At 36.5% G+C, this 19,142-nt stretch overlaps 1 protein-coding gene across 1 annotated transcript; it reads right to left on the reverse strand.

Moving 5' to 3' along the window:
* Positions 1-96: 96 nt before the first annotated feature.
* Positions 97-18,296, reverse strand: IL17RB (interleukin 17 receptor B). The gene is made up of 12 exons (XM_087709050.1): positions 17,964-18,296; positions 16,622-16,646; positions 15,098-15,223; positions 12,436-12,545; positions 10,773-10,899; positions 10,399-10,446; positions 9,109-9,263; positions 8,786-8,854; positions 7,139-7,223; positions 6,140-6,175; positions 3,313-3,402; positions 97-1,168 (listed from the first exon to the last, which is right to left on the reverse strand). Exons 1-12 carry the CDS (start codon positions 18,033-18,035, stop codon positions 591-593), a joined length of 1,521 nt encoding a protein of 506 aa, XP_087565176.1. The 5' UTR covers positions 18,036-18,296; the 3' UTR covers positions 97-590.
* Between the last annotated feature and the right edge of the window lie 846 nt (positions 18,297-19,142).

A 19,142-nucleotide genomic window follows, 5' to 3' on the forward strand; every position in this document is an offset into this window, starting at 1 on the left:
ATGCATATCTGAGCTTTGACCAACACATTTAGCTGCCAGTAAATTATGAGCAGATGAGTCAGTAGAAGAGTTTATGAGGAAGAAACAATAGGCGTCTGGAGTAATAAAGTTTTATATTGTGCAAATGAAATGCTTGAGAAATCCACATCTGACATCATGGGCCTGAACTGTACAGTGATTTAAATATAATCACTAATCTATCAAGCTCTGGCGAAATCAGGGAATTCAGGCAGTTCAAATGAATATAAAGATATATTGTAAACTTAAGCTCTACAAAAATCTGAGCTTCTAACAGTCAAGGGAAATGAGTGGGAATTAAGGCATTCAACGGGGTTTGGACTTCGATCTCTTGCAGGCAGGCAGGGAGTCATGACGCTTTTGACTCCTGCCTCAGGCTCAGCCTGGTCATCTCCCACACAGTCCTTTTAATCCCTGTGAATGAATTACCAACCATATCTTTTATAAAATTGTTACCATTCACATTCGTAAGCACAGAAGATGGTATTGAAAACTGTAGTATAAGTTTTCCAACTTATAATAATTCACTTTTATAGTTAGAAGAGAAACAAGTAACAATTTCTATTTCAATACTATACCTGCAATCCAGGCCTAATCTTACATTTCCAGTTCCACTTCTCCTTTGCAGCTTTATAACTCTTACTCTGTGAAAAGTAAAGATCTCTACAAAAGGAGTCTATATCTTTCATTAAAAAATAATTTGGGCAGATGCTCAATGGACTTGGGAGAACTGGGTCTGGATGTGTTTCATTGAAAGAAACAACCATGTACTTGCAAAGAGAAGAATCCATTTTCCAATCACTGCAGAAGAAATGTAATGCAAGAGTGAACATACATTCAGAATTCTTCTGGTTTTCTATAATGCTCTTGCAGGTTGAATCACACAAAGCACTTGAACGGGTTGGGCAAAGAAAAATGACTTTATCAGCAATTCCTTTCTGAGTAGCGAGCCATTGCACAGGTCCTATTTCAGCAATTCTCCGTTTTTGCCACAGATCTATTATAACATTACTTTGACAGTATTCCTGTAGAAATTCAGCAAAACATAGGACGGTATGCTGTAAACAGGCTTCTTGAGAATATACAACAAGAATTGTTGTGGGTTTTTGTGCTGTTATAGGATGGAAATGAGGCAGTTTACTTGCTGGACCTGTTTGGGGAAAAAACAGCACCACTGTTAAAATGAAACTTTGAGCAAGCAAATTCACATTTAAGGAAGCTGGGGAAAAAAACTATTTGTTATCTTGGGAATATACCGTGGCACATAGTTTTACTATACAAATTAGCTGACAAACAGTTCAACATTCCTATGGAACAACAAAATGCTGAATTATAATGAATATGGTAGAGATAAATTCCTCTTTTAAAAACAAAATAATAAAAGACAGGCCAAATCACTCAGGAGGAGTATTAATGGTTTTGGTTAAGTTAAGTTAATACTTTAGATTGGATCTAAAAGATAAGTGAGGAACAGTTATCATAGATCAGCTGAACTATATATAGCAGAGGTAGTCAACCTTTTTATACCTACCGCCCACTTTTGTATCTCTGTTAGTAGTAAAATTTTCTAACCGCCCACCGGTTCCACAGTAATGGTGATTTGTAAAGTAGGGAAGTAACTTTACTTTATAAAATTTATAAAACCGAGTTACATCAAACCCCTACTGCCCACCATGAAAGGTGGAACGCCCACTAGTGGGCGGTAGGGACCAGGTTGACTACCATTGATATATAGAAAAGTAGAAGGTAACTGCAACACCATGTTTTCAGACATCTATCTTCCCATCCTTCTGAGAATTATGAAAAGTAAGCATACAAAGGAAAGACTGCCTTTAATCTGAAAGCATTTTCTGTCTACCCAGGGTACACAAGATGAGTAATTGTGAATGTCCTATTTGAAGAATACACACTATCATAGTGGGAATTTCATGTTACTTAGGCTGCCTTTGAGATTTTCAGACCTTTTATCACTAAGTGTTGAGGCTGAATATATATTGCTTCCATAACTGTCCATGTAAGAGAGGAACAAGTGAGGAAATTTGTCAGTGTTAATAAGGCTAACATCAGGACACATAAGAAAGGGTGGAGCATGCACAGTGAGATTATGGCACGTAATTTTGTCATTTGGGCATCATTGTAGTTAGGAACGTATGCCAATAAATATTCTGAAGAAAATTACAATCAAACACCAACAATATCAAAGAAAACACAATTGTCATGGAAACCTAAACCCATTATACCTTTGCTATATATTCTCAACAAAGGCAGCCTCCAGGACATCAAGAATATCCTCCCCAAAGTTGCAGTAGCATGTGATCACCAAGCTCTACCATTCTGTACATATCTACCTCAATTTTTGGTATAGTTATTTTTAAATGAACAATATACAGTATTCAAAGCACGTAGTGTTAGAAAGAATAACATTTATATTTTATCCTTACAATGTTCTTGCTTATACAGTAATATATCATCTTGTCTCATGGGAAGGAAGTCCTACCAAAGTTGTATCAATATCAGTATTTCATAAACTGTTTCAATAAATAAAATTTTCCAGATAGTATTATAAATCACAGAAAGGACTCATCAGTACCACCTTATAGTTGAAACCAATCAACCACCAAATTGTCTTACATGTTTCAATTTTCATGCACAAAACAAATTATTCTACAGTCACAACACTAAATTGACATTGGAAATAGTAAATCGATAGAATATTTCTATTCTCCAGATTACTCAGTCATCGACCCCCTGGTTCTAATTATTTATTCAATTTCACTTAAAACATTTCATTGTGGAAAGCAGCTAAACTAGAAATATTATGGAGTTACTGGCTTAATATTACAGTATTTCTTACAGATTAAAAATAAAGTTTATCATGTGTCACATCTTAACACTTTCTGCAGCAGTTACTTTCTATGAATAATTGTCACCGCCTGCAACTTTTCCTTTCAATGTTTAAAGATTCTCTCTGTTCTTTCTCATCTGCCTACTTCCTAATCATATGTGCCATACTCAGATCTGTTAGCATATGCTAGTGTTTGAGATGCCATAGGACTTGTTATTTTCCCAGTAAATTACAAAATACATGTGTATTTTGAAATCCTGCAGTTTCTTAGAATTTAGACAAGAATCTGGATTCAAAGGGAGCACTTCCTTTTTCCCACTCCCCCTCATGTCACAGAATTGACAGGAAAAGTCAAAGTAGCACCTAGCATTTCAATGTTCTGAGCCTTCATTTGTGGGCAGAAGGTAGAGGAGGGACTATAAACAAAACAGAATAAGATAAGCTCTTACCATGCCTACACTTGAAATAAAGCACAGCAGCAACTATGCACACTACCAGAAGTAAAGTGATGGATATGCCAACATACATTTTTTTCATATCTAAATGAGAAGAAAACAGATTGTAAGATTACAAGATTATTTTAAAACCTTAAAATTAACTTAATAAAAATGAGCAATTGCCATTTCTGAGTCTCAAAAGAATGTAAAATGCATTCTCATGTACACAAGTGGTGATACAGCATAGATGGAGGTGAAACATTAGAGGTTAAATGAGACAATGTGAGAAATCTAAAATATGTCAGTATAACAAGAGTGGTTCAGTCTCCAAATTCACAAAGACTAGCAAAGCAATCTTCTGATCATGGTCCAAATTAGGAATTGGCAACGTGAAGCTTTGCAGTCCATTTGAAGCCTTTGGACATTCTTCTAACCATGATTGCTGAAGCCTACCAATTGGTAGGCATTTTGAGAGGCTAAGTAGGTAAATACCATAGAGCAGAGGTGTCAAACTCACAACGGCACATTGTCATCATGTGACATATCACAACTTTCTCCCCCTTTGCTAAACTGAGGGTGGGCATGGCCAGTACGTGACACATCTGGCCCACACGCCACAAGTTTGACACCCCTGTATCAAGTTTAAAATAGGAGTCTCGCCATTAAAAAACATGACTCAAAACCGTCTGATAAGAACTGACACCACCTTCTTGTTTGCTACATCTAGCTCTGAGTTGTAGTTCTCAACCTCCCCAAAATGTACATATTGACTCTGGCCACAGATATGCTGCTTATCCTATCATCATCACATGAAAGGAACAAAAGGAAAAAAGCCCCAGAAATAACTAAAATAGTAGCCAGCCACAATGTAGAACTAATTGCCATATTCAGTGTCAATGTATCTTGTTATCATATGCTCAGAGAGACACAAAGGAAGTCTTTCTTTGCCTATGTCAGACTGAGGACTGTAAAGATCTTTATGACATTTCCAGGACTTACTGCTTTTAGAATTCATACAGCCAAATATGGATTTAAGCTTCCATTATTCACTTTCTAAATTAAAATTCCATGCACTCCTATATCCATACATCTTGCCAGTAAGTAAGGCTTATCCTGGGAATCTTCTCTATGTTGATTGGGGTCTGCAACATCCAGAACAGCAATTTTCCTTCTCAGGGCAGGTTTGCAATCTGCCTTAGTAACTAAGGCAGTCCAATGTTTTTTCCCTTGGCGATTTCTTTCCATGCTCTGATCTTAGCCCATCTTTTACTTAGTCAGAAGCTGGTCATTAATTGCTATACAGTATGTTCAGTTAGCAAACCATTTTAACTGTTGTCTCTATGTCATAATCAAGATGAGGAGATTCAGATCTCTCCTTCATCCTCCCCAACATGTAACTGCATCTTTTATTCAAAGGATATTCGTTCTTCATTCTGTTCACCTCATTACGCAAAGGTGGTAAATCCAACCCGTATGGTGTATGACTAGCCTAACAAAGAGAAGGATTAGGAGTGACATGATAGCTGAGTGGCTATCATAGAGAAGAGCGGGTTGATCTATTCTCCAAAGCACATGAGGGCAGGACAAGAAATAATGAGTGGAATCTCATTAAAGAGAGATCCGAATTGGAACTAAGGAGAAATTTCCTGACAGTTAGAACAATTAATCAGTGAACAGCTTGTTTCCCGGAGTTATGAGTGCTCCATGGCTGAAGGTTTTCAAGAAAATATTAGGCAACATTTATCTGGGATAGTATATAAGGTCACCACAGCCTTGGACAAGTGGTTAGACTAAAAGACCTCCAAGGCTCTGTGCAGCCCTGTGATTCTGTGATTTTCACATTGTTATCCATTTTTACACTGTTATTATTTCTATTTATCTTCTTCACTCACAATGTCTTAGAAATAAATTTATCTTTTATAAACCTTACAAAACTCTCTTATCTTTTCTTTCCCCTTTTTTCCTGATAAAATACAGAGTAGTTAAAGATAAAGGCTACCATGGTCTGGTTTAAATTAAAAGATACAGAGCAAAATAATTAAATAAGCAATTTATATTCTGGGGAGCATATAGAAAGGTAATTTTTTTCCTGCTGTCATCTTCTTGCAGCTTAGCATTTGATTCCCATAAAGTTTTATAACTTCCAATAGAGGTATTCCTCAAATTATAACCACAATTGGGACCAGAACCTCTGTTACTAAGCGATGCAATCATGAGTTGTATGACTGATTTCATGATCTCTCTTGTCATGGTCAATAAACAAACTTGACTTCCCTTATAGACTTTGCTTGTTGGAAGCCCTCTAGAAAAGTTGCAAAGGGCAATCATATGACTCTGGGACCCTGAAATTGTTATAAATACTTGGGTACTCGTTCCAAATACCCAACTTTTGATTATGTGACCACAGGGATGCTGTTATGGTAATAAGTGTAAGGACTGGTCATAATTCACTTTTTTCAGTGCCGTCAAAACTTTGAAAAATCATTAAATGAATGGTTGGAAGTTAAGACGTGCAAGACTCAAATATTCCATTGACTCTTGACCATTCCCACCTTAACACTTTTCTAATAAATCCTGGCATTTTTCAATGAGAATGTTACTGTCCCATGGAAATCATCCTTTTATCTTCCTGATATGTCTTTCTCAATGTGTTTCTTCTGGTTCTTATCCATATGCTGTAGAGGTTAAAATCTGCCTGGAAAATTCTTCTATGGCTTCTTTTGAAGGCCACTTTTTCAAATACATGGGATAGAGTTACTCATTATCACTACTCTACAACATTATACAATGATTGGCATCACATAATAGTGCTGAAATTGAACAGAATATTATCCAATACCTGATCTTGTTACTATAAAAACTGTATCTTTTGGTTCTGAAAAAAAAGAGGGAGAGAGAATTCATGCACTACTTGAATTAACTATGTACAATCATATTTATACCACACACACTGTCTGCTACACTCTCAGCAAAACAAATGAACTAAACCTGAATGAAGATGTTTTTATTCATGGTTAGCACATCAACACAATATTTGCCTCTCTCCCCACCTGCTAGTCAAAATCTGAGCTAGGTCACATGAAATGCATACTGTGTGTCTTGGCGGCCTGCTTATTTCAAGAGAGTGCTTTTGTTACCTTGTGTCTTGCTTGCAAATATGTCACAGACTCCTGACAGCTAGGGGACTGGAGACTAAAACATATAAAGAATGGCTGCTGGAATTGAATATGTCTAGTTTAATGAAAAGAAGAACTGGGAGTGACATGATAGCAGTGTTCCAGTATCTCAGAAGCTACCACAAAGAAGAGGGAGCCAAGCTATTCTCCAAAGCACCTGATGGCAGAATAAGAAGCAACAGATGGAAACTAATTAAGGAAAGAAGCAACTTAGAACTGAGGAAAAATTTCCTGCCAGTTATAACAATTAATCAGTGGAACAATTTGCCTCCAGAGGTTGTGAATGCTCCAGCACTGGAAGCTTTTAAAAGGAGATCGAACAATCATTTGTTTGAAATAGAATAGGGTTTCTTCCCTGAGCAGGGGGTTGGATTAGAAGATCTACAAGGTCCCTTCTAACTCTATTATTCTGCATTCTGCACTACTTCTTCACCAAGATTATTATTTTATCTCTTGCTCTTCCTATAAAATTGCTCAAAGCTCTCACCACCAAGCTCTTTTATTCTCACAATCCTGTAAGAAAATAAAGCTTAAGCGGTAGTCTGAAACTGCCTGAATGAGTTTAATGATCTCACTGGCCAATCTTAGGCTTATACTAAGAAAAGTACTTTAGCATATAAAGCTTAATGTTTCCATCCATAGTTAAACATTTATCAACTAACCTAGGATTGGTTCTTCACTGCAAACTGTTTGATAATGTGAGTATCTTTTGCAGTCATTTTGACATCCTGGAAAATAAGGAATTAGCTGGAAGAAGAGAAGCAAAATAATAACACTGGTATTATTATTAAATACAGTGCTTAAATATTGCATTTATATTTAATTTTGCATTGAGAATTTCTTAACAACAGTGAAGAAGGTAGTGCTGTGAGAATACAATTGTAGAAAAGCAATCCATTCTACACTTCTTCAGTTTAAAAAGAAAAAAGGCACGTCCCATGAACATTAAATCCATTTTGGTTAGATATGCATATCATATTCCATTAGCATAAACTGTTGTTGGAGAAACATCTATATATAAGATAAAATTCCTAAATTTACTTCCAACCTTTTTCTGACTTAAAAGTTTTCTTTTTCACTTAGCCTTCCAAGAAAAAGATGAGGTGCATTTTGTCTCCTCAGGCAGGACATTAGAATATTTCAGTCAGTAAACACATTATTATGGATTTACAAAGCCTGATGAAGTACTTATGATCACTTTTAGTAACACCAGTGGTGGGTTCCTACCGGTTCGGACCAGTTCAGCCAAATTGGTAATGGTTTAGTGCCTGGGTTGGTGGAACTGGCAGTGAACCCAGGCCTGCCACACCCGCGAACTGGTTCCCCGTCATTGCCATCTTGTTTTTTGGTTCTGTGCATGTGCAGAACAATTTTAATTGCACTGCGCATATGCGCAGCGTACACTGGCAGTAATGCTTGCCGGAACTCACACCTGAGTAACACCTTATGTGCAAGACATTGAGAGAAGGTAATAGGGTGTAATCAAGCAACAAGAAATGTGAATGATTATAACAAGTTTAAAATAACTTCTGTGTACTTGCGCATACCTTTTAAAAGTCAAATTCAAAAGTTTTAATTGCCTAATTTCCTCTTGAAATCTAACTACAAAAATAAAGCCATATTAAAAGCTTTCTATTTAATAAGTAGTATGTTCAGGAGCCCCGTGCTAAAACATTAATATTCAAATTGCTTGAATTCTTCCATATTATCCTGTCAAAAATCAATGCTAAACATTAAAAATTGCATTCAAGAACAGAGATGCCTTTAGAAACAGTTCCCTTTCTAACTATATTAGGGCCATCACCTTTAAAAGCATTTATTAAGAGGCGTGATGGCACAGTGGTTAGAAGGCAGTATTGCAGGCTATTTCTGCTGACTGCCGGCTGCCAGCAGTTTGGCAGTTCGACTTTCACTGGCTAAAGGTTGGCTCAGCCTTCCATCTTCCTGAGGTCGATAAAATGAAGACCCAGATTGTTGCGGGCAAAATGATGACTCTGTAAACAGCTTAGAGAAGCCTGTAAAGCACTATGAAGTGGTATATAAATCCATATTGGTATATAAGTGCTATTGCTATTAAACTCCTTTCGTGCAATATTATTAACCCTCCCAAAAATTGCCCATTAAACTATGACCTCTTACAGCAAGACAGTACTGGCAAAGCTTATTTGAATAACTACCCCCTCATAGACATTGATGAGGCAGATAGCATCAGGTATAACTTCTGTTTCAATCTTTGGGCCACAGATCAGAAACAGTAATACAACCATTCTAATTTGACATTTTCCTTACAAACGAAAATAAAATCTTACCTCTTTAAATATTATCTTTCCTTCTTGATCATTCATTCTTATTTTTTCAGAAACTCTATTACTGTTACCCTATTGCAAGAAAAAATCCAGTTAAATGTATTACAGAACTTTTTAAAAAAAAAAAGAATTGTGACACTTTTTATTTCTTATCTGTTCAGCTTATAACTTCATGGTGTTTTTCAAAAGCTAATATTTACATTAATTTTGACTTTATTCAATCTGGTGTCATCTGTGTTCAACTCTTATCAGCCCTAGTCATGTAATCTGACTATTAATCATCATACTCACTCCCAGTTTTATAGTTAAAGAAGAAAAATATATACCTTGGTAGAAGGCACAACATGAAGAATTGAAGTATCGCATTCATGAGAGTCACAAAGATGTATTTTATATTTAGAACAAAAGTTACTAGGTGTAAAATTCACTTCTATTTCAAATTCCCTGTTACATATTGTTATATTTGGATTCCATAAACTCCCTGTGAAATTAAAAATAAATCCAGATTAAAAATATGATTGATGTTTTCATTGTTTTATCTTAAAGCACACATGGCTTTCAGATCCTAGACAGAAAAATGGAAATAATTATAGAAATGATTAATGAATGCCCTAAACAACTGGTGCTTTAAAACTGCCATTTTAAAAAAATTACTTAACTCTTTTTCAACATTTTCTTTTCAAAGGAGATTAATATAGTATTTTCTTGCTCTCATAGTAGTTTTTAGAAATATTTAATTAATTTGTTTATTGTATTTACTATATATTTCAAAACTATCCTGTGACTACTAAACAAGTAATTCCTTATTTTGAGGACATCCCTTTGCAAGAAATTTTAGGTAACTTTTAGGTGACAATTGTTACGTGAAATGATAAATCTGATATTTTCAGACTGGGCAACTGGGAATAATCTGTTTCCTAGTGCCAAAAGAATAAGAGTAAAATTAAAATTAACCACAACTAAATTACATAAAACAAGCAGGATGTCTGATTAAGAGAAGGTGAATGTAAATAAAAGAAAAACCTAACCTGGTGCCTGTCATATGTGTTAGGATGACAGCCCCAGATTTCCTTTTGTAACCTTCCCAGAGTCTTTCCAGTTGGGCATGCTATAAAAATGTTAGATAGACAAATAAACAAATTCCTCAACCGGCATTAATCAGAGACTGTGTATTGGTCATGCACAGCAGCAAATAGGAGAAAAAATGATTTTTAATTTCTAGTTGAAATCTTATAACGAGAGAATTTTACATGCTAACGCCACATCAGTCAGAAAAGAACTGAATTTGAAAAGCCATGACTGTATAGTAGTGGAACGCACAATTTCCTCAGATAGATTCCAGTTCTAAAAGGTTACAAAGCTATTCTACATAAATGCAAAAAAATGCATTAAGAGCTGCTAATTAAAACGGGCAGGAAAAGTAATATAATCAAATGTTCTTCTGTAGTTAACCAAAAATAGCAAGCATCTTCGTCCTCTTGGTGCCCCTGTATTCCTTGGCATTTTATTTATGAGTCACAGTTTATGGTCCCCATTGCATTTAATATCTTGAAATATGCTTTATAATACATTTTAATGAGCCTTAGTGTAATGAATTAATGAAAATAACTGCTTACCTTTTTCTATACAGTTTTGGCAATATTTCAAGCTATTATCTTCACAGTCTGAATTTAAATAAGAGTTTTTGCGTTAGAAATTATGAACATTTATAATATCTAAATCAATTGATTCCAGTTATAAGAAAAAGCTTTTAAAATAAAGATTAGGAAAACTGCATGAAAGTATAAGCCACTGAAGAGCAAATGAACACATTCTAAATCAACAGATTAAATATCATGCTTGTTCTATTTATCAAACAAAGATCGGCTGGACCCATTACTTTTAACTATATGTATAACAGTTTTACATATTTATATATACATATCACCTTAAAATTACAGAAGCCATTTAAAGATGAAGATTTGTAAATCAACACTATTTAATCAGTTACCTGGAGAAATTAGCTGTATCTGTGTTTTTGAATGATCCTCATTTATATTTGTTGGTGGAAGGTTGTAAACATCAATGAAGTAATTAGTATTTTCTTCTAGAGAGAATCCAACAAAGTTGAATTGCCACTGTAATTAAATGTATTTGAAGGTTATATAAATTTGGATATGAACTAATCCACTCTCCATGCTCTTTCAGAAATGCAAGCAGAAGTGTGTATACTCCTCACTTATTCAATTTTCCACTACTGATTGGATCTGGTACATTAATGAAATACTAAGATGACAATATCAAAAAAATATATATAATGGGATTTTCTAAATGCAGGTTTATTGGCCCAGAATAGAAAAATTAGAAATCAGTTGCTTCCAAAAATCATACATGACGCAGTTTGTTGGCCTAAATCTGGTTTATGTCAGGCACTATCTCGCCAGAATTAAATTTGCTATTTGATCAAACCATTTTGGGAAGGCTTGTTAAGAGTATCCCCATCATAAATCTGACATAGAAGTTAATCCAAATGGAAAGTGATTTTTTAAAATTATAATTCCATTTATCAGCTAGAATCACATCCAAAATTTGAATTTCTCTTAAAATAAAACCACAGTATTCCAATTTTTAAATGATTTCTTAAATAAGAATTTATTGTTCAAAGTTTGGCTATAAATTACTGTAGTATGATTGTTTGTGATTTATTGTGCACTGATTATTATCATTGATATTTAATTTGATTTTAAAAATGACCTGCAATTTTAAAAATCTTAAAAAAACATAACATAAGATGTTATGTTATTTCATTTATGGAAAACTTATAAAATATTGAAAATTTTTAACTAATTTTTAACTATTGTCCTATCATGCTTGTACATTTTCTATTTATTTTCTGGGTTGTTTTTCTTTTTTTTGTCTCTTTTTATCTTTTTTTTTTCCTTCTTACCTTATGAATTTTAAAGACAGTTTCATTTTTCTGTATCTTCAACCCTAACTTTAATTGCCATATATCTTGAGGGAGGTTAATTTATTAGTACCATTGTTCTTTATAATTTTGATTTATTTCTTTTGCTGCTTTTGTAATCTGACATGCTATAAACTAAGTATGTAAACATTCAACCTTTGACTTGAGTAAGTGTTATATATGCAAATATATATATATTATTTTGATTTTTAACCTGAGTTACCTCAAAATTTATCTTGGGTTACCATTTATTTTCTGGTCATTATTGTTTACTGTCCAACATAGGATTTGGTAAGATTTTAAGTGTACCAAAAAAATCAGAATAATTGTGTTTTTACTCAAACAAAATAGAAATTTAATAGTTTAGTCAATTTTCCATTTTTATGATACTTTAATATCCACCAACCATAGCCAGTTGCAAAACAATGTATTAAAGAATATAAACTGTGAGCACATTTGGAACACTGAAATTTATTTTTATCTCACAATAATTTTACATAAAAACCAGATTTTTATCATTTCCTCTCAGAAGATAAAGCTACACAATTTTTGTTCTATTCTACAGAAACAATTTCTAGTACAACTCACCATGTTGTCTTAAAAGAAATAATTTACTGTTGTATTAGGTCATTAAGGTGACTAAAATCCTATCCTAGCAGCACAACATAACAGCAGCAAACACAACTTTTTTAAATAAAAAAACTCTTACTTTTTGATGCTCAGACTTGGTTTGACTTTGAAATGCTTCTAAGTAGTCACAGCGAATACAGCCTTGATTTAATTCACATATTTTGGTTGCCTTCAAGTATTGTATACTGGCTGCAAGAAAATTATTTTGTCAAAGAATTTATCAGTAACAGTGCCATTCCAACTACTACAGGTCTCTCAGACATACAAGGGCAGATTTTCGGTTACTTTACTACCTTGAGCCAATTCTGCATCCTATTCCATGCATCTATCTACATGCTATCCAATAATGAACTATAAATTTGTTCTCTTACTGCTGGATTTTAGATGTAATCTAAGTGTTTTGCATATCTAAATCAGACAGGAGTCATAAAACAGAAAGAGCAAGGGAAAACTCTATAATATTTTTAATCCTCCCATCCCCAATTAATAAAAATATGAAATATCTGTTTGCATGCACTTCTTATTTTTATAATTTGAATATACATTTTGCGTTAAATATATATTTCAGTTTTAAAAACTTTTTGTTCACATACACATAGCAAAACCAAAAAAAGTTAAAAGTGCTTTCAGTTATTCAAGAAGAAGCCTGCAAAATGTTAAGGAAAGAAGAAGGTTGTGTCCTCTTTTCTGATTTGATATTTTTGCCTTATGGGACAGCAATAAAGAGATCTACATTCTTCTAATAACTTTTCACATTTGTTCAAAGAATACTATTTCCTACTCTCTCTGTTTGCCTTCTAATTACTACACATTTGATTGGGTTATCAACAGAAAATCTTAAAGCCAGTATTTCTTAAAATACTTGATTCAGATCATGACTAGGTTTTCTAGTAACTTGTTTTACTAATAAATTAATTTATGACACAGAAAATTCTACAAGACAGATTACTGTTTTCTAATAGCTGTCCCCAAAAATCAAGTTTCCTCATGTGATATGGAAGAAATATCCATATATCAAAACATGACTCTGGTGAACGTCTGTGGAGATTCTCAGTCATCTTGGTTGCCCCAAATGGATGTGGAAGTATGAACAGATTTCCAGAAAAATTGCAGACTACAGGAACCATTTGCGTTTCTGTTTGAGATGCAGAAACACAGGCTCATCCAAGCCAATAGCCTGCGCCTGTCTTCAACAGTAAAGGAACACAGCTCAGAACACAGCCTGCAGCCAAGAAGGCTCCACACACACTTGCACTACTCAGGTGACCATGATGACACAGAGAAACCTCCAAATGGCCTCAATCAATGGCTGTCTAAAAAGAATGCAAATGACCAGCTGTCTGCAAGGAATATAAATCCTTCCATTCCCCACCATCCAGGCAGAACTGAAGAAGCTTCTTGGATGAGAAGCCAAACATCTTCAAAGGAAAAATCAAAAAAGTCCAGTTGCCTCCTAAAAAAGTAACTTTGGGACATGACTGTGGCAGTGTACAAACACGGAAACAATTAAAACAACACAACCAATCTTAAAAGATTGAACCTAAATCAGATTAAAAACATGAAAAAGTCAAGACTGCGGGAGAACAATAATCTAACATCATACAACTACCTTGCAGCCTTCTCATGGGTATCCCAAGGTTTCTGGAAAAACACACTTTAAGAACTTGCTGGAAAACTACTAGGAATGACACTAACTTCACCCCAGAAGAGTAATGTTCTAGAGCAGGGGTGTCAAACTCGATTTCATTGAGGGCCGCATCACGGTTGTGTTTGACCTTGGGGGCCCAGGGTGGGCATTACCGGATTGATGTCACTTATGCAACCCTCCTGTGGCCCTCCCGAGCTCAGTTTTCGCTGGCAGAGGCACCACAGGCCGGTCCTTCGCTGTTTCCAAGATGGCCCCATGGGCCAGATCTACGCACCCCATGGGCCAGATTTGGCCCCTGGACCTTGAATTTGACAACCCTGTTCTAGAGGGTAAAATTCCTTAGCAGGCAGGACCTGCAGCATACCCCTCTTGCTGGACTGATGAAACAAATAGACATAACTAGGAAAAGGCAGTTCCTCAAGAAACCTGATCTCATGTAATTTAGAGCTTTTTAGGCCAAAATCAACACCTTGAATTGTACCCAGTAACAGACTGAAAACCTATTGCAGCTCATGGAGCAAATGTGTAATGTGTGCCATTTTAGGGGCACACATAACTGTTAGTACAGCCACACGGTTCATCAATTGAAGCTTCCAAATGTTCTTGAAAGGACAGCCACATTCAGAGCATGTTATAATAATCCATTCCATTGAGGTGACCAGGGTATAACTCTGAGCACAGTCTCATGATCCAGGAAAGGGTGCAACTAGCACACAAAATGAAGTTGTACAAAGGCTCTCCCAACCACAACTGCCACTTGATCCTTGAGCAGGAATCATGAATTTAGGACCTCCAGATTGTCCACCAGGTCTGTACAGGGTGGTGTCAGCTTATCGAAGATGGTAATATCCTAGATCCAGAAGGCCAAATATGCCAGAGCTACTTATTTTTATCAGAGTTTAGCTAAGGCCTGTTGTTCTCCATCCAAAGCCTACAGGAACTAAAATAAGACAATCACAACATTGCTTACTTCCCAATCAGGATAGAAAGGGAATATTACAAGCGAGCATTACAGTATTCATTATACAGGAAAGTATTTGTTACATTTAATACAAAATATTTATTGGCCTATTACTTAAATAATGAAATTTACCGTCTGCATTAAGGATCCAAGTTATGTTGAAGTTACACATTCCTTGAATTTCAACAATCTTGATGCTGATATTAAAAAGATCTGCTGGTGTGAATCTATGTTCTTGTTCCAACTCAGGATGAGGCCCTTGCAAAGAATGAAAGTGAGGTGTGAGTATATTTGCAGGGAAAACCTCCAGCTTATTAGACTGGCCCGACTAGCCTGCAAAGCCTTGAAACCTTGGTTGAGGTACTCTTTCTTCTCTGAACACCATCATTCGTCCCCAGAAAAATCCATAGTGGCAGACATGTCATTTAGAGTTGCCTTCTGCCTCGGCTATCCTTCCAGAAAGGGTACAGAAAAGCCAACAGCCACAGAATCACATCTATAGGAGGTGGACTGGAGAGTTTGCCAGTAAAAGTCCAGCTGCGGTATGACTCTTTTTTGGCTACCCGACACCTTCCTCCAAGCGAGAAGATTTAGAATTAAACATCTCAATAGACAGCCATTTTACCTCATACCTTTCCTGAAGAAAATTATGTAAGAATCGTCAAAATCATTGAAAAATGTATGTGTACTAATTTAGCCTGCAGAAATATCCTGCTTTCTGTCATCAATAAATTTCCACGTGCTCAACAGTTTGAAATGGGATTCCCAAGATCATTTGCTTATTTGTATGTCTGTTTTCATTTCTTATGATGGCTAAAAAAACTGCAAGGAAAATACATTCTGATTGAGAAAATGAACATTTTTTCTTGCATAGGAGTGACATTCACTTTTACAAAGTGCAAATATTTACACTGAAATTTAACTTTTTTCCATCAAATGTTGGAAATATGATCTTGGGGTCCTGGAATACATTATATGGTTCATGCAAAATCCAAATTCATCCTTCCTATGCACCGTTTTATAAACCTGCTACATTTCAATACCACCTTTCAGGAAGTATGTCATGTCACGACTTCACCCTTCCCTGCCAATCCCTTATTTTTTCTTCATTCACTTCTTCCACTACTAATTCACAATTGAACATATTAACAGTAATACTATTACAGTATAACATTAAAAAGAATGTCATGAGAAAGTCACTAGTATTTATTTATAGAGTAACCAACACAATTGCATTCTTTAAGTATGATTTAGTTTGTATACCACTTCATAGTAGTTACAGCCCTCTCTAAGTGGTTTGGAATGACAAACTGGTCAGATATTATTCAACTTAGTGGATTCTAGAGAAAGGTCCTTCACAAGAGGCTTTACAAAAAACTTAAGGCTGGAGACTTCAGTTCTTTCCTTCCTTCTGTGAGGCACTGATTGCCATCTGTGGCCTCTGTGGTCTTTGTCTGGCCTAATCAGTCAAGGAAGGGCAAAAGTCAAGCAGACATATGATGAGTGTACTTGTTTGATGCACATTGATTAAAAAGCCCACAAAGATTTCATATATTGATAATATTTTAAACCACCTACAATGGCAATGGGGTCCATGAATGTCCAATACATGCAACAAAATTTTAACAACTAAAACCACATTTTATTTATACATACCATCTTCTTCATAGCATTTGATAAGCTGTAATGAAAAAGAAAACCAGGATTAAAAGAAAAGGAAATGTAATAAATAGAATGTTACTTTCTAGGAAAATTATAAGCTGCCCAGAAATGACTGAATGATTGACTGACCAAGCCAGTTAAGTACTAAAAAGATTTGGAAATGCTGATGATAAATGGTTATATTTATATTCCACCTCTCCTCTAAGGTGGCACATGAAGCCCTCTCTCTGGGCATGTGAGCAGTCACCCAGTTCAGCTCCAACACACATGTGCGCATGCCTCCTGCCAGCCAGCTGATTTTTGGGTCTCTGCTGTGTATGTGGGAGATGCGTATACATGGGTGGGGGTGGGGGGTATCACATGCACATACGTGGGGGAGCACAGGATTGTTCCCCCCCCCACTCCACAAGGCTTCAGGGAGCGTCTCCGAAGCCTGGGGGGAGGCTGTTTTCGCCCTCCCAGAGGCTCGAGGAAAACCTCCAGAACCTGGGGAAGGCAAAAAACGGGCCTACTGGAAGTACCAGAAATGGGTCTGTTTCCCGCCTCTGGAGCCCGGGGAAGCCCATTTTTAAATGGATGTTAACCATTAGTCAGTGAAGTATGATCTCAAACTAATGGGTTAAGAAGCTAATCTACTGTTAGCTATGGATATGACATTTAAAAAATATTTTTAAAATATTCATTAAAACCATAACTTGCTGGGATGCAGATGAGTGCCAGTGATAATGGAAGATATCTTGCAACAGGAATCATATATAAAAAATAATTTTCCATGGCTCTTATTTAATTGCTGTCCTTGAATTCCAACAAGAAGAGTACTGTTTTCAGCCGGATGTTGATCTTTAATTTTTTTGTACCATTATATGTATTTGAACCCTGAAATTATTGGCCTTTTTACAAGTCCATCAAGAAAACATCTCATCCCCAATTTCTGATCACTTTTACTCAAAAACAATTCCTAATTTTAGAATGAAGTCTTTCAAAAGTTTATTTGCACCAGGCGGAGGCTAATTCGGTTCTTGTTTTTCTAAGTAGTTTCCCTATGATGAAAGACTGTTGCTGATATTTCAACTAATACAGATTAGATAAGTCACACTTTCTAGGTATTTCTGCTGAAGTCTTCAGCAGAATTGGTTCTCCCAAAGCCCTGCCTGACAACCAAACATCTCCTAAACAATGGAAAGGTGAGCCTTTTGAAAGCCACCTTTCCAGGCAGAAGTTCAAATGCCTGAACTTGTTCAAAGCCTCCCGAATTTCTGCTGCGAGCAGGGGAGGGGCAAGGCTCGAAGCCAAAGCAGGGAAGAAAAAGCGCAGGCACTTTTGGGGCATCGCTTACCGGCTGGGCTTCTCCCTGGAAGCTCTTCCCACTCAGCATCCAGCCCAGCAGCACCCACACCGCAGCCTTCATCCCGACCCGGCTTTTCCAGGAGCTGCCTCTCAGCCTACCCGCTTCGCTCGAGCACTCTTCTCGCTTCGCTTCTTGAGGAGGACGACTCAACTAATCCCCTTGGCTTCCCTCCCCGCCGCATTTATATCTTTCCTCCGCCCTCGCGGCTCATCGCAACCTATAGCCCTGTCAGGAGCTCGCCGCTCAGAGGGAGCCCCGCCAATTTGGTTTTAGAAGGGAAAGAGATAAGAATGAGATAAGAATCTGGTCGCACGCTGCCTTTCGTAGCCGAGGAGCCGACTACCGCCCTAGGCGATTCCCAACTGTAGCAGCTTGGAGGTGGGTTGATTTCAATTCCCAGAACGCTGCGTTGGGAATTCTAGGAACCGTAGTACACATTTTGTCAAGCTGCCAAGGTTGAGAAACACTGTGCCAGAATTACAGCATCCCAGTTGTGGATGCTGATAGAGCAGCACCTCTTTACTAATTTCTTCAATTTTGCCCTCTTAATTTTCAGAGGGTGTTAAGGGACTGCTAGGGTGGAGTAACTTAAATAAAACAGTCAAAAGTATTAACATGCATTTATTGCATTATAGTCTCCAGCTGGAATGCAGAAAAGTAGGGTGAGGGAGCAGGGTTTAGAGGAAGCAAGGTAGCTGCCAATGGTGCCTACTGTATTTTTCCTTTATGGTATTGTTATTCTCATCAACAATATTCTTTTACACCATTCGTTCACGATTTTTATGATATGGTATATTGTATACTATAGACACAATTATTCTTGAAATTGAGTTTTTACTACAGTATCCTGTTGTAATATAGCTCCTTGTGTAGGTGTGTGTCCTCCATGGCCTAGTTCATATTAAGGCCTGCAGAGTCACGCTGAATCACACAGGAGACAACTGGCTCCGAGAAAGCCATAACAACCTGATAGTGAATAACATAACATCCTGAGATGTGCCCTACCAATGACGCCCAGGATTTGACCATATATAGAGAGAACTTTCCTGAAGCAGTAGATTAGAAATTGTACTTTTACAGGCTGTTTTTTATCACATGCTATTGCTCCTCCTGCCTTTGTTCTATCCCAATAAAAGGGGCTACCAGACCCCCAATCTGGGTCGCTCC

Source organism: Thamnophis sirtalis, unplaced genomic scaffold (assembly GCF_051295495.1).
Source record: "Thamnophis sirtalis isolate CommonGarterSnake01/CBP01778 unplaced genomic scaffold, rThaSir2_p1.2 scaffold_3, whole genome shotgun sequence".
In the NCBI taxonomy this organism is placed as follows: domain Eukaryota; kingdom Metazoa; phylum Chordata; class Lepidosauria; order Squamata; family Natricidae; genus Thamnophis; species Thamnophis sirtalis.